This window comes from Eucyclogobius newberryi, unplaced genomic scaffold, assembly GCF_026437365.1.
Source record: "Eucyclogobius newberryi isolate DKJ021-1_F unplaced genomic scaffold, fEucNew1.0.hap1 SCAF_13, whole genome shotgun sequence".
Taxonomy (NCBI): Eukaryota; Metazoa; Chordata; class Actinopteri; order Gobiiformes; family Gobiidae; genus Eucyclogobius; species Eucyclogobius newberryi.
Genome location: NW_027315757.1, coordinates 15735983 through 15760323, shown reverse-complemented (window position 1 = coordinate 15760323; position 24341 = coordinate 15735983). Strand labels below are relative to the sequence as shown.

At 45.6% G+C, this 24341-nt stretch overlaps 2 protein-coding genes across 5 annotated transcripts in view; one reads left to right on the top strand and one right to left on the bottom strand.

Moving 5' to 3' along the window:
* Positions 1–284: 284 nt before the first annotated feature.
* Positions 285–9201, top strand: kat8 (K(lysine) acetyltransferase 8). The gene is made up of 11 exons (XM_072442697.1): positions 285–703; positions 1676–1750; positions 2861–3036; positions 3630–3683; positions 4070–4234; positions 6123–6212; positions 6289–6429; positions 7187–7280; positions 7959–8109; positions 8187–8341; positions 9063–9201. The coding sequence occupies exons 1-11, from the start codon at positions 379–381 to the stop codon at positions 9125–9127; spliced, it is 1491 nt and encodes a 496-aa protein (XP_072298798.1). The 5' UTR covers positions 285–378; the 3' UTR covers positions 9128–9201.
* A 1996-nt stretch (positions 9202–11197) lies between these two features.
* The window catches only part of LOC140358048 (xylosyltransferase 1-like), a 41366-nt gene continuing 28222 nt past the window's right edge, over positions 11198–24341 (bottom strand). Inside the window, exons 7-12 of one of the 4 annotated variants that reach the window (XR_011926690.1) lie at positions 23572–23748; positions 19302–19579; positions 17448–17643; positions 15474–15810; positions 11297–11745; positions 11198–11260 (exon numbers count right to left, since the gene is read on the bottom strand). Coding sequence is in view for 1 of the 4 variants with exons in the window: in XM_072442696.1 (XP_072298797.1) it covers positions 11423–11745; positions 15474–15810; positions 17448–17643; positions 19302–19579; positions 23572–23748 (1311 nt within the window). In the remaining 3 variants the exon portion in view is untranslated. Of the gene's footprint in view, positions 11746–15473; positions 15811–17447; positions 17644–19301; positions 19580–23571; positions 23749–24341 lie in introns of all 4 variants that reach the window. The other 3 variants (XR_011926692.1, XR_011926691.1, XM_072442696.1) reach the window with 3 other exon arrangements.

The following is a 24341-nucleotide window of genomic DNA, read 5'->3' as shown; positions in this document are numbered from 1 at the left end:
TCACCAAAGGAAAATCTAGATGGCATTTAAAATCGGACTTGTCTTTGTGTATAGATGTTTTAAACTCAAAATGTCTTCACCAGGTTTATTTATCAGTTTATGCCCCAAAAATTCAGAAACGGCTTCAGTTTGTGTTGCGTTTTAGAGGAAATCAGCCAAAATGATTCGAGTTTTACTACAATACTGTCATTAATATGTATGTTATTGTTGTTGACTGCGGTCCAGCTGAAAGAAGGCGGGCTCTCGGGAGGAAGTGACGTAAGAACCCCATAAAGAAACATCCGCCCCGCTGCCGCCATCTTTGACCTGCCCCTCCGCGAATCTGCGCTGTTTTTAAAAAAAAGAGTCTGCGCTTCTTTTTCCGCCCGCGCCGCTGATATGACCGGCGGGACCGAGTTCGAAAACAGTTACGGCGACAACAAGGACCCGGAGCACGCGATGGAGACCGACATGGACTCCGGTAACGCGGAGAACGAGCGCGCGGAGCACGAGCCACTGGAGGCGAACGTCCCGGCTGCGTGCTCGTCCAACGGCAGCGGCGCGGAGGACGACGAGGCCGAGGCCGGGGCCCGAGTGCGCGAGGCCCGGGGCTTGAGCTGCGCCATGGCCGACGGAGGGACGATGCTGAGCGGCGGCAGGGAGCAGGAGGTGTCGGTGGAGATTGGAGAGACGTATCTGTGTCAGAGGATGGACAAAACGTGGCGTAAGTGCGTTTAAAAGGCACGTGAAGGAGAGATGCGGGCGTCTCTGCAGCGGACCTCGTTGAAAGAAGCGCCGAGTCTTCACAGTTTCATCTAAATCCCGTGTTTTGTTGAGAATAAAAGCATCGTTGTGTTTTACTTTGCGGGATGAACAGGTTTCCCGTAATTCGTCTTTAATCAGATTGACGTGTGAAGACTATAACGACAGCAAAACAGCTGCAGCACATGCAAAGCTCCAAAACAATAACATGAGCACTGCGCAGGCGGTTTACAGGGAAAGATCATGGAATACTGTGTTTAATTAGGACAGGCCCATTAAAATGTCACTGTTGTGTAATGTAAGCATAGATTATTTTATTAATGTGTTTAAAAAAAAGTTTTATTCCGGAATAGACGCAAAAGTGAAGTCAAACCCTGATAAGGGTGACTTGACTGAGTAAAACACTCGGATACACCAGAGTGACGTCACAGTCGGTGACACTTTGTTTTCTGTATTTGTGTATTTAAAAAGAGATGTTGACATGTTATGAGGGCAAAATTCAGATTTTTTTTCTGCTCATATAATACTAAGGAAATGCTGAACCCACAATAGTTTTTCCTGTTATTTATAGATGTATTACATAATTTAGTTTGCCCCAAATAAAAAATCTCATTATTATTTTTGTAGTAAAAAATAAACTGAAATTTCTACCCTTGAAATTCAAAATGATTGCTTATTTTTTGTATAAAAGGCTTAAATCATTAGTGATGATATAGTCTTCTTTATTTAGCCTTCATTCAGAAATAATCACCTTTAATGAGAATTAAGGATGAGCTTTCTCAAATTATGTTCATGTATTTAGTTTATTTCTTGCACACATTTTTTAAACTATCTCGCGTTCAAAGTATTTTTCAGTTGCCACTTTTTTAATATTGTGGTCCTAAATCCAAACCGAGACTCTACTGTGCGTATTTAACTGTGAATCTCTGTCCAGACACGGCCGAGGTGATCCAGTCCAGGCTGAACGAGCAGGAGGGTCGAGAGGAGTTCTACGTGCACTACGTCGGATGTGAGTGTCCAAAAGAGTCCATAGAATTGCAAAAGAAAATAATGTGTATTTACTAGAGATCAAAAACGCATGGGAAAAGGCTGAATGTCTTGTTTTGTCCTTGAAAACTTTGCTGTATTAATAGTCTGTTATTGGCATCATCATAGTAAAAAGAGCAGTCGAAGTTGTTAAAGCAGTGGTCCCCAAACTATGGCCCGCGGGCCACATCCGGCCCGTTGGGCCTTTTTATCCGGCCCGCCAAGCTTGTCCAAGTTATATTAAAAACATTTTTTTAAAAGAGTCGGGATTCAAACTCACGATACTGTGGCTGGTCGTTCATTTTACCTTACGCCCGTAATGCCCACATTTCCCCAAGAGATGGCCACTGTTCACTCTAAGCTGCGCCTGCGCAACTGCGCACTGCTCGCACATAGTGCGCGCACAAGAAAATCTATGGCGCGCAGAAAATAAAATTCACCACAAACGGCCACCAGGGCCAATCAAGCAGGAAGCGCAAGTGACACTGAAGAAGACTCTTGTGGACAGTAGAAGACTCTTGTGGACAGTAGAAGACAGTAGATAATTAATCATTATTTAATGCATTTGGAAAACAATTTGTACATTGAGCCTTGCATTTGTTGCTTTGTTACAAGTTACAGGTCAAATCTTGCGTGTAATTTATAGTAATTCATTAGTTCACACAAACGCACCATATTTTCCTGGCCCGGCCCCTCGGCCAAATTTTAGAACCCAATGTGGCCCTCGAGTCAAAAAGTTTGGGGACCACTGTGTTAAAGTGATCTAAAACTTGTTAAAATACAGTTAATTTCCCCCGTTTTGTACAAACTTTCTTTGGGAGAGGACCCCCCAACCCCCCCTTTACATTTTTATCTGACCTGCTGCATCACATTTAATATTTTGGTAAAACATATCAGTTTTAAAGTTATTTTATGCAATCTATTTCCCAAAACAACCAGTTATGAGTCCAACCTTTAGCCCACAGTAACATTCAAATGAGAAGTTAACAATAAATATGAGTTTTACCTGAAGAATATATGAAATACGTTTGTTAATCGTACCACAGCAGAGAGAGCGCGTGTAGTCACGGCGACGCTCACCGTTCTCCCACAGTCAACAGGCGCCTGGACGAGTGGGTGGGGAAGAACCGCCTGGCGCTCACCAAAACGGTCAAAGACGCAGTGAGGAAGAGCACAGAGATGGGCGGGGTTGACCTGGGGGATCAGCCCGAGCGCAAAATCACCCGGAATCAGAAGCGCAAGCACGATGAGATCAACCACGTGCAGAAGGTGAGAAAATATCACAACAAAGCACGATAATGGAAGTGATTTATGCCCAAGATAAAACCCAATAAACACTTTTCCAAACGAGTCAAGCTGTAATAAACGAAGAGTAGAATGAATTATGACTCTGAAATATCAGCTATTCAGCTGATTTTCCCATTAGTGCAAAGAAAAGATGCACACGATCAATATTGAGCCTGAAAAATATTGCTCCTGTTTTAATTTATTAACGATTCAAGTCGATTGTTCTGACGGTGTCTATTTTTATTCTTTTATTCAACGCCAAAGGAATTCTTATTTTAAATTCTTCTGTCCAAAAAACATCACCAGTTTTGCTGATAGATTTTTCAAATGAATGCTTTTTTGATTGATTGATTGATTGATTAGAAGTTTGGATTACAAAAGAGGTTTTTTAAATCAGTTTGAGCCGTACCAAGCTGGAGCACATTTACAGACCTCTAAATCACTGACCGTACATGTTTCTTCCATAAAACTTGGACCGTCCAGATGACAATTATTAGATTCATAAATGAGTCCACGATAATGGCTCAGCGGCTCCAGAAACCCACACGTTCAAGCTTTTCCTTCTGCGTTTCCAGACGTACGCGGAGATGGACCCGACGACGGCCGCGCTCGAGAAGGAACACGAAGCGGTAACCACATCATCACTTTATTTGATTGATTTGATTGATTTATGAATTTATTTTCATTTGAATTAATTCATTTTATTTTGTATTTATTTTATGTTATTCATTTTATTCATTCATTTTAATTGTATTATTTTTTCTTTTTAAAAAATTGTTTTGACTAATTTGTATTTATTTGTTTAGTGTTTTTAATTTTATTTATTTAGTTTAATTATTTTTTTAATTTTTATTTTATTCATTTATTTCTATTTTTAGATTTATTTATTTGATTCATTTTATTCATATTTTTTATTGTATTCATTTTTTATTTATTTGATATTTGTATTCATTTTATTTATTTTATTTTATTCATTTTATTCATTATATTCATTATTATCCGCGCTCTGGTCCAGATCACCAAAGTGAAGTACGTGGACAAGATCCAGATTGGAAACTTCGAGATCGACGCCTGGTACTTCTCGCCGTTCCCAGAGGATTATGGGAAACAGCCCAAACTGTGGATCTGCGAGTACTGCCTCAAGTACATGAAGTTTGAGAAGACCTTCAGACACCACCTGGTCAGTTTGGGTACTGCATTTGCACAGCTGAAACTACTCTGCTTCAGTAACAGGAAAACAGTTTATAAGGCTACCCCAAATAAATTGTCTGTTTGCTGTAACCAGAGTCAACATTTTTTAAGTGGGTAGGACGGTAGGCAAATTCTTATTTTTTTTACTTTGAAGGCAAAAAAAAAGATCCAAATTTTGCCATTTTTTGAGTCGGAGTGACCACCAGGGGTCAGGCTTCAACAGTCAATGACGGAAAACGTCTTTATCAACCCGATCTAAACTAAATACTAAATTTCCCGATTTTAAGATATTTTAATCAACCTTTTGTACGCCGCTATCCTTTAATTTGGTAGCTAAGGCGAGCGGGGGGAACATGCGGGGGACATGGGCGCCGCCATGTTTGTTGTGATGACGCTGCCGGGCGTGTTTCAATCCCAGAATGCATTTGCGCAAGTCAAATTTCACACCCTGACAGAGAAACACGTCCTATGCAGACACCAGTGGCGCCGACAGAGGCAAACCAACTTGTCAAAAGCACCATGACGACTCCTACGCGTGCTTTATTTTGTTACAGATGCATGTGGAGGACTGAAAATGAAGACGCACATGTGTTGCGCGGTGCGTTATCAGTCTTTTGAGATGAAAGACACGTTTATCAGCGTGATTTGAAATATTTAACACGGCGGTTTAGGAAAATCCGGTCGGTAAGTCGGCGAAACAATTGAAAAATAAAACATTTTGACGTTTTTCAACAAAATGCTGATATTTTTTTTCCAGTCGGCTAGTTTCATAGCGGGTCGGTCGTGTTACGGCAAACAGACATATTTTGCCTAGCCTAATGTGTTTATTATTATTCTGATCTTGCAGTGTGTGATTTATGGCTCTTTTCTATCTCGTGTTTTTATTGCTGAAACACTTAGATTCTTAAGTTAAATATTAAGTTTCATATGTGGGATAGTTCAAGGAAAACAATGACGTCGCCATGGAGACAAACAAACAGCTGACAAACCTCCAGAAACATGACATAAAGCACCAATAACACGTGTCATTATTTATTTACAAATGATGTGAAGCGGCTCCTGAGTCTGTGTCGTACGTAATATTACTGCCAGTATTTGTCATAAAACTATAAGTACCGGAGACGCTTTAGCCAGGGACACAACAAAACTGCAGGTTTGTCGAGTCTGAAGTACAGCGTTAAAGCAGAATAAACCTCATGAAAGACTCTATCGTCTGAAAACCTTATTTTCCGAAGTATAGGGCGCACCAGTCAAAAAATGCATTAACGAGAAGAAGAAAAAACATATATAAGTCGCACTGGAGTATAAGTGGCATTTTTGGGTGAAATGTATTTGATAAAATCCAAGACCAAGAACAGACATTTCCTCTTGAAATGCAGTTTAAAATAATAATAGTAGATGAGAGAACATGGTGAATAGGTCTACGTATGCTAACGCTAACACCTTCAGCTACATGAGGCACAGACAGAACTGTGGTAAGTGTCTGGTATGTTAACGTAACATATTAACAGTTATTCAGATAACTATAGCATAAAGAACATGCTAACAAGTTTACCAAAGCATCAGTTTTACCCCAAATCACTAAATCCACTGAATTCTTCTTCCTCTGTGTCACTTCTAAACAACTCCACAAACTCCAGAGGTAGAGGAAGTGCAGATTATTCTTCTGCGTCGCTTAGAGCCTAGAGCGCCCTCTTGTGGTTGTCAGAGTGAAAATAACAAATAATATCACATATAAGTCGCTCTGGAGTATAAGTCGCACCCCGGCCAAAACTATGAAAAAACTTAGCGACTTATAGTCCGGAGAATACGGTACTTCAGTTTAGATTGTATTCAAAGCCGTGTTGTTGATTGTTTGCGCGTCGTTTCCGTTTCAGTCAAACTGTCAGTGGAGGCAGCCGTCGGGGAAAGAGATCTACAGACGGAGCAACATCTCTGTGTTCGAGGTGGACGGCCGAGACCACAAAGTGAGCGAAGGAAACCCGAGCTACGCCCGCTTCAGAACGGTGAACGAAGCTGATGGGACGAATATGTTTGTTTCAGATTTACTGCCAGAACCTGTGTCTCCTGGCAAAGCTCTTCCTCGATCACAAGACGCTCTACTTCGACGTGGAGCCGTTCATCTTTTACATTCTCACTGAAGTCAACAAAGAAGGAGCGCACATCGTGGGCTACTTCTCCAAAGTCAGTGCATTTGACCTTTGACCCTCTAGAAGCACAAAAGAAACCAATAAAACACAAGTAATTGTTCTATTTGCAGGTGAAAGTGGATGAAATGTTTAAAAAGCTGCTGATTTAACTTGATTGATGATGAGATTTGAACTATTCACCCATTTATAAATTAAAAATACTTCCGTGTTTATTTTTTATTCAGCTTTTTAAAATATTCTTTTAATTAACATTCATAAAACATCTGTATCTCAAAAAGTAAATTTTATAAAATAACTAGAATCTGTTTTTGTTTTTTTAAACTGGAATTTTATCATTTTGGGGGGAAATCAAAAAGGGTTTGTGTGTGATTTAATTGAGTTTTTATGTATTTAAATATTAAACATGCTTTTATTTGTATTATAATACCTGAATTTGAAGTGTGAAAAATAACTTTAGTCCCAAAAATTACACTAATCGTTCGTCGACTAAACAGACTCTAAAACACAAACAAAAAGCTTTTATAACAAAGAGTCACATTTTTGATATAAATGTCCGTCATTTTCATCAAAAAATTCACTTTATTCACAAATATTCTCTAGAAGTCGTCAGTCTTTATTTGGATCAAATTAAAGTCTGTCTTCAATAGAAATAATCGTTAAAAGATTTACATTGTTTATTGTTTTTGCAGTTGATTTGCTCGTTTGAGATTTATTCCAAACTCTTGGACTTTGTGGCGTCAACTCTGATGTTCTTCTTCTTGTTCTTCTCCTTATTCTTTTCCGTTCGGCAGGAGAAAGAGTCTCCGGACGGGAATAACGTGGCGTGTATCCTCACTCTGCCGCCATATCAGCGTCGCGGTTACGGCAAGTTCCTCATCGCCTTCAGTGAGTCCACACGCTCTCCACACGCTCTCCACACGCTCTCCACACACTCTCCACACGCTAACACGTCTCCACGTGCGCTCTACATGCTCTCCACACGCTAACACGTCTCCACACGCTCTCCACGCGCTCTCCACATGCTAACACGCCTCCACACACTCTCCACATGCTAACATGCCTCCACGCGCTCTCCACACGCTAACACGCTCTCTCCACACGCTCTCCACACGCTAACACGCCCCCACGCGCTCTCCACATGCTAACACGCTTCCACGCGCTCTCCACACGCTAACACGCCCCCACACGCTCTCCATGCGCTCTCCACACGTCAACACGCCTCCACACGCTCTCCACGCGCTCTCTCCGCACGCTAGCACACGCTCTCCACACGCTCTCTCCACACGCTCTCTCCACGCGCTCTCTCCGCACGCTAACACACGCTCTCCACACGCTCTCTCCACACGCTCTCTCCACGCGCTCTCTCCGCACGCTAACACACGCTCTCTTAGACGGTGCTCTGACAGTGTAATTCCATAATGGAGCTGCAGGGGGAGCTCTGTCCCTGAAGTTACTTAGTTCTTCAACGTTCTATAGTTCTAATCTTCTAGTTTTATGGTAAACATGATTCCAGTTGTTGAGAGTGAGCCGCTCCTTGTGCTTCCCCTGTGGCGCCCCCTGCAGGTTACGAGCTGTCGAAGCTGGAGAGCACGGTGGGCTCTCCGGAGAAGCCTCTGTCTGACCTGGGCAAACTCAGCTACAGAAGTTACTGGTCCTGGGTCCTGCTGGAGATCCTGAGGGACTTCAGAGGAACGCTGTCCATCAAAGACCTCAGGTAAACGCGGCGGACACGCCCACACGCCGCCCGGAGTTCTGAGTCCCGTTTTAACCCTGAGCGCGGCGTGTTTGCAGCCAGATGACGAGCATTACGCAGAGCGACATCATCAGCACGCTGCAGTCGCTGAACATGGTCAAGTACTGGAAAGGTCAACACGTGATTTGTGTCACGCCCAAACTGGTGGAGGAGCATCTGAAGAGCGCGCAGTACAAGAAGCCTCCCATCACAGGTACGCCGCGTTACCACGGCAACGCTTCTTTTCATCCAATGAAATGTAGTGAAGGATTCTAGATGATAGAGAGATATTTCATTATTATTATATTATCTGACTTTTTTTCTGTCTCCTTCGTCCCTCTCTTCTCCCTCGTCCCCCTCTTCTCCCTCGTCCCCCTCTTCTCCCTCGTCCCCCTCTTCTCCCTCGTCCCCCTCTTCTCCCTTGTCCCCCTCTTCTCCCTCGTCCCCCTCTTCTCCCTCGTCCCCCTCTTCTCCCTCGTCCCCCTCTTCTCCCTCGTCCCCCTCATCTCCTTCGTCCCTCTCTTCCCCCTCGTCTCCTTCGTCCCTCTCTTCCCCCTCGTCTCCTTCGTCCCCCTCGTCTCCTTCGTCCCTCTCGTCCCCCTCGTCTTTTTCGTCCCTCTCTTCCCCCTCGTCTCCTTCGTCCCCCCTTGTCCCCCTCATCCCCCTCTCGTCCCCCTCTTTTCCCTCTCGTCGTCCCCCAATTCTCCCTCTCCTCCCCCTCTTCTCCCTCTCGTCCCCCTCTTCTCCCTCTCGTCCCCCTATTCTCCCTCTCGTCCCCCTCTTCTCCCTCTTGTCCCCCTCGTCTCCCTCGTCCCTCTTCTCCCTCTCGTTCCCCTCTTGTCCCTCTCGTCTCCCTCGTCCCTCCCTTCTCCCGTCCCTCTTCTCCCTCTCGTCCCTTTCATCTTCCTCTCATCCCCCTCTTGTCCCCTCATCAGTGGACACGCAGTGCTTGAAGTGGGCTCCTCCCAAAACCCGAACGGTCAAGTTAACGAAGAAGTGACCCGTCCTTTGTTTAAATGTACATAGTCGTCATTATGTCTGTATTTTCTTAAATATACATTTTATTTACAAAACATGTCTCAATCTTTATTTCTCTAAATGTGGATTTCATTGACGCCGCCTCCAAACGGCCAGCAGAGGGCGCCACACGCCTGTTTATATCTGAGACCAAGATTCATCAGTGACACAATAACTTTATCTAGAGAAGGATTCAAGTGTGAACCAGGATCCGAATCAGGATCCGAACCAGGACCTAGTTTGAGCTCAGATACTGCAGTTTCCTTTTAGAGATGCAGTATCATCCAGACACTCTGTGATGTCACAGAAGTTTTGTCAAACATTTGGTTGAGTCTCACCAGAGTGATGTCATCATTTGACCCGCCCATGATCACCGGCGTGTGAACCCACTCCACGGCTCACATTTGACCCACCGCACACACTGCACACACACACACTCTGCACACACTCTGCGCACACACACGCACTCTGCGAACACACACACTTTGAAGTGGGTTAAGCCAGAGTGCTGTTAATTAGCTCTGTCCTTCAGCGTTCGATCCGGGTTATTGACGATTCCATCACCTCCGGCCTGTTCTGCTCCCGACTCGAAGAGCGACGGTTTTAAACTCGCCAAAACGTCAAAGGTCAAAGGGCCAAGCGTAGGTTCAGTGTTTCGATAAGTGCCGCGCGACGGTCACGTTTTACACTTCCGTGCTACATTTTGTGTAAACAAACTGAACGATCTGAACATTTGTGATTCCAGCAATGTCTGTTTCCATCCTCTGAAAATACCAAATTTAGAGCGTTATTTAAAGTGCCGATGAAAGGTTTTTACGATTTTCTAATTTGGACTTTATTCTGTGTATTTGTACATAATACAGAATACTTTTACACCGATCGAGCAGGTATTTGTGGAGAAAACGTTAATCTGTAGAAAATGACAGGAAGTGACATCACCAGGGCGATTCATTACGGTCAAAGTTTATGCAGAATTTACACAAACTACTTTTTTGACTCTAAACTTTAATTCAATAGTAGTTCCTCCAAATATGTTTTTACTCTGACTCGAGTAACATCCTTAGTAACAGAACTGTTCCTCTCAAACATCACAAACCACAGTCATATTCAACATTCCACATTTTATTTTCAAGAAAGTCAGAACTCAAATCACAAAAGTCGTTCTCATCTGTCTGTTTCCTGTTCATTTCAAAATAAAAGAGAAAGCACGGCCCTGCCCCGACTCGAGCGGGTCGAAGTCATTTAAACATGTGAAAAAGTTAGACTAAACATTTCAGACAAAGACAAAGACTTTTTGTGACATTTAAGAAACATTTAATCTAAACCAAAATAACATTGAAGTAACAAGAGCGTCTTGAATAAAAAAACTATCAAGACATTCTTTTGTCCACTTATGGCAGTGTATTTAAAATACATTTAAAATTACTATTTAATCATGTAATAACTGCACCAGGCATCAAACATCCAGAAATAAATTAATATTTTCCTGTAATAAATAAAACCTGTTTGTTCCAGATCCTCATGTTAAAGCTCATTCTGTCACTTTACAAAGTTTCATCAAATAAATAATACTCAACTTCTCGGCTCCAAACGAAGACTCGACATGAATCTGGACTAAATAATATATAAATAACTTTTAGACTTTGGCACGACAGAGCACACTGAGTTATGGCATCACACAGCTTTATATAACTCATTATTATATCATTATATATCATCATCTGAAGCCGGATCAATCAAATCAATGTGACAAAAATCTTTTAATCGGCTTCATTTAAAACTTGTGCGTTTTAACATTCACGGAACGAGAAACATTCTAATAAATAGTTTATTTAAAAGACTGTCACTCGGCTTTGGAAGAAAAGAATCCTGATCCAAAGACGAGCGGCTCCCGAGCGGCTTCTGAACATGAGCCACAAACACCACAGTCTTGACTTGTTTCCTCTTGAAATAAATAGACACTTAAAGGACGTCTGGCCTTCCTTCACTTCCTTCTGTGAATCTTCAACTGTTTTGATCAGAACAGCGATGTTTCATCACTTTTGGGCCTTTAGCGATGAGCAGTCTCACACTTCCTGTGGCTCAGTCCATTTCCTGTCCACTTTCTGTGTGCTGCCTGATGCGCCCGCTCTGGAGGGCGGGGTCAGGTCACTTCCTGTGTGCTGCCTGATGCGGCCGCTCTGGAAGGGCGGGGTCAGGTCACTTCCTGTGTGCTGCCTGCTGTGTCTGCTCTGGGAGGGCGGGGTCAGGTCACTTCCTGTGTGCTGCCTGATGCGTGCTACCTGATGCGCCCGCTCTGGGAGGGCGTGGTCAGGTCAGACTTTGGGTCGGGGCTGTTGGCGCTCCAAGTGGTCATGTGACACAGCTGCATGACGGAGCAGGCGCTGGGGCCGAGCGAGCACACGTCTGACGCCCCCCAGTGGATTTGCAGCAGAGAGTCAATCCAGCGCCGCAGCGGCGCCCCCGTCAGGCCGGCGTTGGCCTCCGCCTCCTCCACTGCGCCCAGACTCACGGGCAAACGCAGCACCGGGTTCAGGCCGTGGAAGCTCTGCTCCATGTAGGAGTTCCTCAGGGGCCCAGCGTGGAGCCGCACAGCGTCCTCTGCAGGTGAGACGCAAAATTACACGTCATTTTTATGAACTTCAAACTATTGACATCAAGAAACTATTCACTCATGACACTGGAAAGTCTTGTTGTGCCGGTGGATAAAACTAACACTGTTCTGTTTGTGTCAAACAGGAAGTCACGTGACCCAGGCCTGTTTATGTGAATGTAAAGAATCAAAATCGCCAGTAGATGGCACTATTTTGAGGCTTCATTTTGGTGGAGGTCGTTCTCTGATGTTGGTTCAAGATGAGGCTACAGGCTCCTGTCATTCTGTCTCAGGGCAGCTGTGGCTACAGAATGAGCCATACATAAGACTGTGTTTATGTGTTAAGAATGTGTTTATGTCAGAGGATCAGATGTGTCACACCGGCTCTGACCCGAGTCCGGACCCGAGTCCAGCCCCGAGTCCAGCCCCGAGTCCGGACCCGAGTCCGGACCCGAGTCCGGACCCGAGTCCGGACCCGAGTCCGGACCCGAGTCCAGCCCCGAGTCCAGCCCCGAGTCCAGCCCCGAGTCCAGCCCCGAGTCCAGCCCCGAGTCCAGCCCCGAGTCCGGACCCGAGTCCGGACCCGAGTCCAGCCCCGAGTCCAGCCCCGAGTCCAGCCCCGAGTCCAGCCCCGAGTCCAGACCAAATGTATATCTTCTAATTCCACAGACAAACATATTCTACAGACAGAGCTGAGGTTCAGATCTACAGACAGAGCTGAGGTTCCTCCAGGAAATCTCCAAAAGAAGAACCTGCTCATTAAACCTTCTATAATTATCCAACCACAAAATAAGATTAACTATAATTATTGTATCTGCAGCGTCTCAATTAAAGGAGCTCTGGAGCATATGTCTGTGGTCCTGGTGCATATGTCTGTGGTCCTGGTGCAGTGTAGAGCATACGTGTGTGGTCCTGTTTAGAATGTTGTTTTGTTTCCAAGCGTTTAAAGGGTCGACCTGAAGCGCGCAGTGATGTCACGTGAGGCCGGCAGTGGGATTAAGCGCGACGCGTCCAGGGCTTAAATCGGAGGTGACCCTGTGATGGACGCGGCTCTAAAAGCAGAAGTGTGAGGGCGACAGCTGAGACGCAAACGGACTCAACACGTGCCGCGTTCACGACTGCGGGACGTTCCAGCTCCGAGTTTCAGACCGACACTCGTGATGCGTTTATGGAACCGTTTCCGGACGACTCACTCACAGTCACAGAAAGTCACTGTCAAAAAGAAGTTGTGGGAAAAGACACTGCAGGAGAGACACTGATGGTATTTCTTCGGCTGGTTCATCAATACTCAGCCTCATGTATTTGCCTCATGTGTGTCTGCAGGATTTGGGAATGATTTTTAGTTGACTGTAAAAGACTTGAAAGACTGTTTCATTTTTCTCTGTGAAAGGGGCTTTATATAACAATGATAATCAGGCTGCCCCAAATAAATGCTGTAACCCGACCCAACATTTTTTCAAGTGGGTCGGTAGGTAAATTATTAGGCCCGAGCGCCACAAGCTGGCGAGAGGCCTATTAATCTCGTAAGGCCGTGCGAAGCACGGCTGCGAAAGTGCGCACGTAGTGCGCACGAAATCGAGCGCGAAGCGCTCGCCCACTTCCAAACACTCACTAACGCACTCCTCCACTCATGCACGCCCCGTGCATACTAATTAGTTGTAGGAAAATGGAACATTACCGTTGTAAACGGGCGAAGCCCGTGCAAAAGTTCGCACTAAACGAGCACTTTACATTGGGATGACGACCGCTTCGCGGTCGTCATCCCCATATAAAGCACTCATTTGCGCTAAGTAGCTCACGAATACGTTCCCCATCTCTTGCATGTTCCGTGCATATAAGCATGTAATGCAAAAATTGAACATTATTACTGTATAGAGGGCCAAAAACACAAAGTGGGCGGAGCCCACTCAAAATTATCGAAAGTACCCGTCAGTGACCAGGGACCCACACCATGAGGTAGGAAAGCGCGAGCGCTTTCCGAAAATGTATAGTTTATGATATTTGAAAAATGGGAAACATTGTTTTCGCATCGGAATATTATTCTTTCTTTCTTTCTTCTTCTTCTCGGGACCAACCCCCCTATTTTTCACCCAGTGAACATTGACGAAAAGTCACAAAAATTTGCACACCTCTAAAAATCGTGCCTCTCTACATTCTGGCTATTTCCCTTTTCTAAAATAAAAAAAATTGGCGCGTCAGCGCCACCAAATGTACCAAAAATGCATTGAGAGATGGGAAATGACCCAAAAAAAATCTGATCGTAGAATCATGAAATTTGGCGCAGAGGTAGATGGTGACAAGAGAAGTAAAAAATATTATTACGGCAACGCCGTCCCCCGAACCAAATGTCGGCCATATTGCTTCAAAAATGGCTAAACATGACTTCGGAGTCTTTCCAAACGTCGTACTTTTACGAACTCCTCCCAGGGCGTTGGCCCTAAAAAGCTGAAATTTGGTGAAAATGCTACTGAGGAGTGGGACATCAAAAGTTATCCAAATTACATTGATACCTCTCACGGTCTCTGTGCGGCGAAGCCGCAAACTGTAACTAAAATTTCAGAAATCTCCCATATTTAAAATTTCTGCCGTTTGCGCAGATAAAGTCCGAATTGCGTCAAATTAGAATCAGTTGTTAAACTCTTTGCCCTAAACCTACTTGAAGTGAAATAAATTCATTTGGCGCCACAGCGCCCCCTACAGATTTTATATGGAGGTTAAATGTTTAGTTTTGCGAAATTATATGAAATTTGACACACAACTCAATTTTAGCATCCCCATCAAAAAAGTCAATGAGACCCATGTCATAATTGTTATGGCGTTGCCGTAACGATGACCGAAACCTCCCATGTTATTCCAATGGGGCCAGAACATGTTTACACTTTAGACTTTCACAAACTCCTCCCAGGGCGTCAGCCCTATTAACCTGAAATTTGGTGAGACTCATCTTCAGGACCATCAAAAGTTATCCACATTTTCATTCAAAGAGTCACGGTGTCTGTGCGGCAAAGCCGCACATTTTGCCAAGAATTCAAAATAAAATTGCTTTTTGATGGTAAAACAAAGGGGAGAACATGTGACAGCGTCACAGATTCAGCAGTAGGCGTGATAAAAGGACAATTGGGGCGCGTTAGCGCCCCCTCCTCTTGCGGCGTGGCGGCGGTGTGGCGGCGGCGTGGCGAGGGCCGATCATTGCCGCTTGCGGCTATATTTATGTATTTATTTTTTTACTTTGAAGACAAAAAAATATATCCAAATCGTTGCCATTTTTTGATTCTGCCAGTGACCCGCAGTGACCTCCAGGGGTCGGGCTTCAACAGTCAATGAGACGTTCTCCGTTTGTGTTAGTTTCATTTCTCGACTGTTTTTGCAACATTTTTGGCTTTAAAATATTTCTAGCGAGTTCCAGTGATACAAAATTATTCAACACGGCGCTTGTTTGAAAAAACAGTAGTGAGTCGGCGAGATATAAAACAAAAAAAACTATTTGGCATCATTTTGACAAAATGCTGATTTTTTTTTTTTTTATAGTCTATTTTTTTACAGAGTCGAGCGCGTTACGGCAAACAGACACTTTTTTGCTCTGCCTTTATTATTATAAAATTAGATATGACGTAAATTTAGAGATATCAATTTGAAAAGTCTCCTGTAGTTTATGAGCCAGGGGGCAACTAACCCCTCCAAGTCTGCGTCAGGACTAAATCAGTAACTAAATAAAGCGTGTGGGCCTCAGACTCACCTCGCTGAATGGGCTGCTGCCGGTGGAACTCCAGCGGCGACACGACGAAGCGCGTTTGACCCAGAGGGTTCCAGTGATGCAGCACCCTCAGCGTCCACACTCCCGGCCTCAAGGGGGCGGTGAGGGGCGGGCGGTAGTGCGTCACCTCCGCCCCCGCGTCCACCAGGATGTCGTAGGTGGCGGCGATCACGTTGGTGGGGTCGATCCACACCACCGTCGCCGTGAGATTGGACTGAGAGCGGCTCCAGCGCTGCACGGCCACCGGCTCGTCCTGGGGGCCCATCACGGAGCCCCAGTTTCTGAAGAGACGCTCCTTTGGGTCCCAGTCCGTGCCCACCTGAGGGAGGGACCACGGCACATGTTAGACGCCAGACAGTCTGTCAGTGGTTTGTCTGTTGTCAGTGGTTTACCTGTACGTGATGCGGTCTGTTGTCAGTGGTTTACCTGTACGTGATGCGGTCTGTGGTCAGTGGTTTACCTGCGCGTGCTGAGGTCTGTTGTCAGTGGTTTACCTGTACGTGATGCGGTCTGTTGTCAGTGGTTTACCTGCGCGTGCTGAGGTCTGTTGTCAGTGGTTTACCTGCGCGTGCTGAGGTCTGTTGTCAGTGGTTAACCTGCGCGTGATGCGGTCTGTTGTCAGTGGTTAACCTGTACGTGATGCGGTCTGTTGTCAGTGGTTTACCTGTGCGTGATGCGGTCTGTTGTCAGTGGTTTACCTGCGCGTGATGCGGTCTGTTGTCAGTGGTTTACCTGTACGTGATGCGGTCTGTTGTCAGTGGTTTACCTGTACGTGATGCGGTCTGTTGTCAGTGGTTTACCTGCGCGTGCTGCGGTCTGTTGTCAGTGGTTTACCTGTACGTGATGCGGTCTGTTGTCAGTGGTTTACCTGTACGTGATGCGGTCTGTGGTCAGTGGTTTACCTGTACGTGATGCGGTCTGTTGTCAGTGGTTTACCTGTACGTGATGCGGTCTGTTGTCAGTGGTTTACCTGCGCGTGCTGAGGTCTGTTGTCAGTGGTTTACCTGCGCGTGCTGAGGTCTGTTGTCAGTGGTTAACCTGCGCGTGATGCGGTCTGTTGTCAGTGGTTAACCTGTACGTGATGCGGTCTGTTGTCAGTGGTTTACCTGCGCGTGCTGAGGTCTGTTGTCAGTGGTTTACCTGCGCGTGCTGAGGTCTGTTGTCAGTGGTTTACCTGCGCGTGCTGCGGTCTGTTGTCAGTGGTTAACCTGCGCGTGCTGAGGTCTGTTGTCAGTGGTTTACCTGCGCGTGCTGCGGTCTGTTGTCAGTGGTTTACCTGCGCGTGCTGCGGTCTGTTGTCAGTGGTTTACCTGCGCGTGCTGCGGTCTGTTGTCAGTGGTTTACCTGCGCGTGCTGAGGTCTGTTGTCAGTGGTTAACCTGCGCGTGCTGAGGTCTGTTGTCAGTGGTTAACCTGCGCGTGCTGAGGTCTGTTGTCAGTGGTTTACCTGCGCGTGATGCGGTCTGTTGTCAGTGGTTTACCTGCGCGTGCTGAGGTCTGTTGTCAGTGGTTTACCTGCGCGTGCTGCGGTCTGTTGTCAGTGGTTTACCTGCGCGTGCTGATGTCTGTTGTCAGTGGTTAACCTGCGCGTGCTGATGTCTGTTGTCAGTGGTTTACCTGCGCGTGCTGCGGTCTGTTGTCAGTGGTTTACCTGCGCGTGCTGCGGTCTGTTGTCAGTGGTTTACCTGCGCGTGCTGATGTCTGTTGTCAGTGGTTTACCTGCGCGTGCTGATGTCTGTTGTCAGTGGTTAACCTGCGCGTGCTGAGGTCTGTTGTCAGTGGTTTACCTGCGCGTGCTGCGGTCTGTTGTCAGTGGTTTACCTGCGCGTGCTGCGGTCTGTTGTCAGTGGTTTACCTGCGCGTGCTGATGTCTGTTGTCAGTGGTTTACCTGTACGTGCTGCGGTTTGTTGTCAGTGGTTTACCTGTTTGTGCTGCGGTTTGTTGTCAGTGGTTTACCTGTACGTGCTGCAGTCTGTTGACGGTCGGTGGCGGGTTGGGGACAGTGTAGTGGTCCTTGGAGGACACCCAGGTCTCAAGCGTCTCCGTTTGGGCCGAGGCGCGGTTCAGGGACTGGTGCCGGACCAGATAACCCTGGAACTGATCGGACAGGAAGTACAAGTGCACTGACACGGGGTGATTTACAGACGCATACCTGGAAAAACACACCAGACAATAAAATATGATTATTCCTATTTCACAACAGGTTAATTAAGTCTACTTCAACCCTGCACATGGTTTGGACCTGGTTTAGACCTAGTTTAGTCCTGGTTTTGTCCTTGGTAGTCCTGGTTTGGACCTGGTTTGGACCTGGTTTGGACCTGGTTTGGACCTGGTTTAGACCTGGTTTAGACCTGGTTTAGACCTGGTTTAGACCTGGTTTAGACCTGGTTTGGACCAGGTTTGGACCAGGTTTGGACCTGGTTTAGACCTGGTTTAGACCTGGTTTAGACCTGGTTTAGACCTGGTTTAGACCTGGTTTAGACCTGGTTTAGACCTGGTTTAGACCTGGTTTAGACCTGGTTTAGTCCTAGTTTAGACCTGGTTTAGTCCTAGTTTAGACCTGGTTTAGTCCTGGTTTGGACCTGGTTTAGTCCTGGTTTGGACCTGGTTTAGTCCTGGTTTGGACCTGGTTTAGTCCTGGTTTAGATTCAGGGCTCTGGCGCAGGCTGAACACACTGATCCTTTTAAACTCCTCCATAAAAACTCCCCTCCTCAGGCCGCACGACTGAAAACCTCCACAAGCACTTTCTTGTCCCGCGGCGGTGTACACCCCACCCACACCCGACCCACACCCCACCCACATCTCCCCTCACCCCACCCACACCCAGCTGGAAAAACCCACTTTCTGCCACACAGCTCCGTTTGTGCCGGGGACAAGAAGGCCTTATCTTCATGTTTAATTTGGACAGAAAACATTCAAAAACAAACCGCGGCTTGTGCTGGAAGCGAGTGACGGGCACAGACTTTAGCACTGGTTTAATGATGCTTTGTTTTTTTTTATTTCTGGATTATAGTCATCTGTATAATCTTGTGTTTTAGGTCTGGTTTAGTTCTGGTTAATCTCTGGTTTTAATCCCTGGTTTAGTCCAGATTCATGCCTCATTCTGTCCTGTTTACATTAAATGCTAGTATCTCCTACTTTAGTCCTGGTTTGGTTATGGTTTAGTCCTGATCAAGTTGGGGTTTGGTTATGGTTTAGTCCTGGTTTAGTCCTGGTTTGGTCTAATCTGGCCTCACATATGAAAACAGTGTCGTTTATCTTTAAGTAAACACTCGATCACGCTGAGCTCATAACGTCGTAACAGGCACGTTTTTCCTCCAGAGTCGCTCATAAAATAAAGGCCCCCAGAGTGTGAAGTGCACTGCGTTTCGAGGCCCTCAGAGCGTTAAGTGCACTGCGTTTCAAACACTATTATCTCATCATGACATACAAACTGCAGTGCAAAACGTCGACAATTTCTATTTTGTAATTTCCTTTTTTAATCTCACAAATTTGATGTTAATACTTTTCTTGTCTACAAGAGTTTTCAAGACGAGATTGAAGATTCAAAATTAGAAAATTGAATAATTGGCTCTTGTGAAAATCAATAAAACATTTTGTATACTTTTATTTGACTCTTCTTGTCCATGTACTTATCTGTATATTTGTACGTTATTTGAATTTTACTTTGATATTTTTTGCTGCTTTAGCTTCCATTTTCTTTTAAAAATCTGGTTATTATATTGTAACGTGTGAGCATCAATATGCAGGGGGCGGAGCATCAACATGCAGAGGCCTCTCTAAGCGTGCAGCGCTCTGAGCAGAATCACCTGCAGCTGTGGTCGTGGGGCTGACCCTGGAGCGACTGCGCGGCCCTAGACAGACCCATGCGGGCGAAGGCGTGGAAGTGTCCGAGCGCGGTGTCCGACAGGCCGGACACGCCGTCGCTCTCCTCATCGTACAGGTTCTCCCAGTACGAGTGGAGGCCCCGGGTCCCCGCAGGCAGGGGCCCGAACAGGTACGAGTCCAGCTGATTGATCACCTCCTGGCTCACGCTCGCCTCAAACTTACGGGCGAAGAAGGCGGGACGAGACGGCTGCTGCGGCGACTGCAACAGAAATGTACGGACAGTTTATGTGTCGAGCTCGATTCAAAGTGCTTCACAGGAAAAATGCTCTGAAATCATAAAAACAGATAAAGACATAAAAGAGATAAGTGCAAATAAAATTCAGTCATTTGCACAGCTGAACAAATCTGTTTTTGAACGTTGTCTTCAGGAAGATTCCCCATGATTAGTTGTGACTTTGGCACCAGCAGGAGGCCGGTCCCTGAGGTCCCTGAGGTCCTCAGAGTCCGAGATTGTTCATATGGCACACAAGTCCGAGATGTACTTTGGTGCTAGGCCATGGAGAGACTTGTACACAAGCAGAGCTGCTTTAAAGTCTCTTCTCTGAGCCACAGGAGCCAGTGCAGAGACCTGAGAACAGGACTAATGTGATCATACTTCCTGGTTCTAGTCAGGACTAATGTGATGGTACTTCCTGGTTCTAGTCAGGACTAATGTGATGGTACTTCCTGGTTCTAGTCAGGACTAATGTGATGGTAGTTCCTGGTTCTAGTCAGGACTAATGTGATGGTAGTTCCTGGTTCTAGTCAGGACTAATGTGATGGTACTTCCTGGTTCTAGTCAGGACCCGAGCAGCAGCTTTCTGGATGTACTGCAGCTGTTTTACAGCTCGTTTGGAGAGGCCAGTGAGCAGGCCGTTACAGTAGTCTAATCTACTGGAGACAAACGCATGGATAAGTCTCTCCAAATCTGGTTTAGGCACTATATTTTTGATTTTGCTCATGTTTTTTAGATGGTAAAAAGCTGCTGATGTTATTGATTTGATGTGGCTGTTCAAGTCTGAGTCCATTATTACCCCCAGATTTCTAACTTGGTTTGTAGATTTTAGAGCGAGACTCTGGAGGTGACGCTAACACTTTCTCTGTGGTTCTGTGGGACAAAGACCATGATTTGAGTCTTGTCTGAGTTCAGCTGGAGAAAGTTGTTTTGCATCCACACAATTTCAACAAAGTACTTCTTGTCTTCCAGATAGGACCTTAACCAGTTTAGGGCAGTGCCAGTGATACCCACCCAGTCCTCTAGTCTCTGTAAGAGAGTCCCATGATTGACAGTGTCAAAAGCAGCACTCAGATCTAACAGAATTAAGGCTTTGCCGTGTCAGTGTTCAGGCAAAAGCAGTCTCAGTGCTGTGATGAGGTCTAAAATCTGACTGAAATACATCAAATGAGTTGTTTATTAAGAGGAAATCTGTGAGCTGTTGGTAAACAACATTTTCAAGGACTTTGCCCCAAAATGTCAGATTAGAGATGAGCCGGTAATGACTCAGTACTGCAGCATCAAGACTGCTCTTCTTTAGGAGAGGCTTTATGACCTCAGTTTTCAAAGACATTGGGAATGTCCCAGATTGAAGCGACATGTTAACTATGTGAGTGAATGGTGCTAACAAACTGTTCAGCACAGACTTTAGAAATCTGGAGGGTAACACATCGAGGCAGCATGTAGATGAACTCAGACTGGTGATGATCTCATGGACAGTTTTGTCAGTTACAGGTGCAAAGTGAGTTAGCTCTAAGTGTCTAGGTGTTTTTTATAGCATTTTTAATGCCCTGAACTTTGTCATTAAAGAATAATGCAAACTCATTACACTTGGATGTGGAAATTAGATACATTATATATATTGTTAATCCATTAATAAGTGGGACAGTGGTTAAGACTCTTGCCTCACAGCGAGAAGGTCCTGGGTGCAATTTACCAAGCAGCATCTGTGAGCAGTGTGCCTTGTTATTTGCATCTGCAAAAACTTTTAGTTGGATTCACAAATGTATTGTATGTATATCTATTACAAACATATTTAACAAAAACACTCTGAAAAACCAGTGTCAGAGCCGCTCCTAAATAAATTATGTTTAATTTTATGTCTTTAAATAGTGCAATTAGTGTCCATTATTCTTTACTTCATCTATAACTGGCAGCGATGATGAAACGTTTGGGTCTCACACAGTGACATCATCAGGAGGTGTGTCCCTGCCCAGTGGGGCAGGAAACCCCGGTGTAATGACCAGTGCGGGACGGAGCGGGTTATTCATAGAGCGTCACCTCCACCGAACTATGCCACCGAAAACCACAAACCACGACCAGTGATCACAGAGAGGAGACTCACTCTGATGTCGTCCCTCTGGAGGCCACACGGGGCAGCACGGCGCGGGGGCAGCGAATCCACTTCATCCCTCAATTTCTCTGGGACATTGTAACTAAGGCCGTTTTCTCACCAAACTTTACAATCTCTGACTCAACAAGATTCTGACAGAACAAAACACAAGGATTTGTTGACATCTAATTCTAGCTGCAGTTAATCGATTAATCTGCAACTAATTTAGTAAGTGAATAATCGTCCTCTGGATTTTACACAGACTTCAAAACACATCTTCAGAGAAGAGATAAAACCTCTTCTCTAAAGACGTGTTTTGAAGTCTGCAGCAGGAATATACTCAAATGAAGTCAAATACTAATTTTCACTTCATTTCATTCATTTTGCAATCTAAACTATTCATCTAAAGAATATAGCCACTTGCAGCTCCTAAGAAAAGCCCAAAATGTGAGATTTTCACAAACTTTCACTGAGATGATGTGAAAATGCTCAAGGACATTTACAGACAAAAAAAACACGAGTCATCAAAAACATGACTTTTACGTGTTTCCTGAGTCTTTTTGATTGATTTTTGACTGCTGCTCTTCGTTCAGCACATGCTTTTATGTTTGTACAGCACGGAAACACGATTATTCACGCCCTAAATTAGAGACAGTGACATTAAATACAAAATTTTAGTTCTCAAAGAGGACATTATTTGACCTTCAGAACTGCAGTCTTCATGAGTCGTGACCATTAAAATCCGCTTCTCGTCTCCGAGCTCTTTCTTATCTCTGTAAATGTGGCAGTTTTTTGTGAATCGTCGTGTGCGCGCAGAAGCCCGACATTACGATAATGATAAGCCGGCGCTCGGCTCTAAAAATACAGGAGTCCAGCTGTTTCCAAACCACAGCGCGGGCCCCGGGTCTGAGAAAAGCAACACCGCTCATTTGTGAATTCTGGGTTATTCCTGTTCCCGTCTCCGCCTCCGAAACGACAGGGCCCCACACGACCGACACACTGGTTAAACACGGCCCCGAGACACTGCTCCTGGATTAGACCACTTATTTAAAGAGTGTAATAAGTGTGCTATGTTCAGTGTTTTAGGAAGGATATAAATACTACATGGTTATGATGGAATACTACAGTACAAGTAGGATTTGATTCAAAACTACGAGGTATTGAGCCAGTAAAGATTTATCTCACCTAATTCTCCATAAGGAATGAAGGGAGGAGGAAGTGAAGCTCCACAGGGCCAATTCAAACGTAAAATTAAGACATCAGACGCTCTAATGCCATCTAGAGGCTCTGCCAACAAAAAGTCTCAAAACAAAGGATTCTTTCTCTTCTGTCACGTCCCCAAAGACCTGTTTGTCCAGAAGTGTGTAACTGTGGTCAGGAGGGGCCAGTGGACTTACAGAGGTCACTCCAGACTGAGGCTGAGCTGTTTCAGGTCATTAGCAGCTAATGCTAATGCTACGCTTGCTACGCTACGGCGTGTCAGGTGCAGAGAAGTCACGTGACTCAAACACATGGATAGTCCCCTGAAATTATTATGTCAATTATAGAACATGGTGAACACAGCCTGTTTATTTGGATGTAGAGCGTCATGTTTATTCTACGAGACCCCGCACTCATCTACGAGACCCCGCCCTCACCTGGAAGCGTGTCATGTTTACTCTACGAGACTCCGCCCTCATCTACGAGACTCCGCCCTCATCTACGAGACCCCGCCCTCACCTGGAAGCGTGTCATGTTTACTCTACGAGACCCCGCCCTCATCTACGAGACCCCGCCCTCACCTGGAAGCGCGGCATGTTTACTCTACGAGACCCCGCCCTCATCTACGAGACCCCGCCCTCACCTGGAAGTGTGGCATGTTTATTCTACGAGACCCCGCCCTCACCTGGAAGCGCGGCATGTCGTTGGGTTTGAAGTTGTTGGGAGAGCAGCCGCACCAGTCCACGATGTGCTTGTACTGGCACTTACAGCCCAGCTTCCGGTTCCAGTTGGTCACGCGCAGGTTATTGTCCACCATCGTCTGACAGAGGGCGCTGTTCTCCAAAACCGTGTGGAAAAACGACTGTGCCAGACACAAAAGACGACAGGATAATGGATGTTAAAGAGAGCAATTTCTACATCACAACATCACAAATGGCAAGATTATTGATTTTATTCCTTTCCTTTTTGAGGGCTGCAACTTAGAATTCACTTGACTGGCTCACATCCTACCTCACCAACAGGCAAGAGTTCATTTCCCTCTCCGGTCACTCATCCACCCTCTCCCCAGTAACGCAGGGGTCCCCCAGGGCTCAGTCCTCGGCCCCCTCCTCTTCATCTGCTACATCTTCCCCCTTGGTCACATCCTCCGCCAACTCAACCTGGACTTTCACTGCTACGCTGACGACACCCAGATATACCTCACCACCAAATCCACCCAAAACCCTCCCCTCAGCCACATCGAAACCTGCATCTCTACAATAAAATCATGGCTCACTCTCAACTTCCTCAAACTGAACAGTGACAAAACAGAGCTCCTCCTCATTGGCACCAAATCCACTCTCAATAAAACTGGTCCCTTTTCACTCAGCATCGACACCTCGACCATCACCCCCTCTACCCTGATACGCAATCTCGGTGTCATCATGGACCCCACCCTCTCCTTCACTCCCCATG

What these genes read in the sequence shown, in the direction of transcription:
- kat8 (XM_072442697.1), top strand. Translation starts at nt 379, where the DNA reads ATGACCGGCGGGACCGAGTTCGAAAACAGTTACGGCGACAACAAGGAC. An exon ending in TGGACGGCCGAGACCACAAA is followed by an intron (nt 6,213 to 6,288) that starts GTGAGCGAAGGA and finishes TGTTTGTTTCAG; the next exon opens with ATTTACTGCCAGAACCTGTG. An exon ending in TCGTGGGCTACTTCTCCAAA is followed by an intron (nt 6,430 to 7,186) that starts GTCAGTGCATTT and finishes TCCGTTCGGCAG; the next exon opens with GAGAAAGAGTCTCCGGACGG.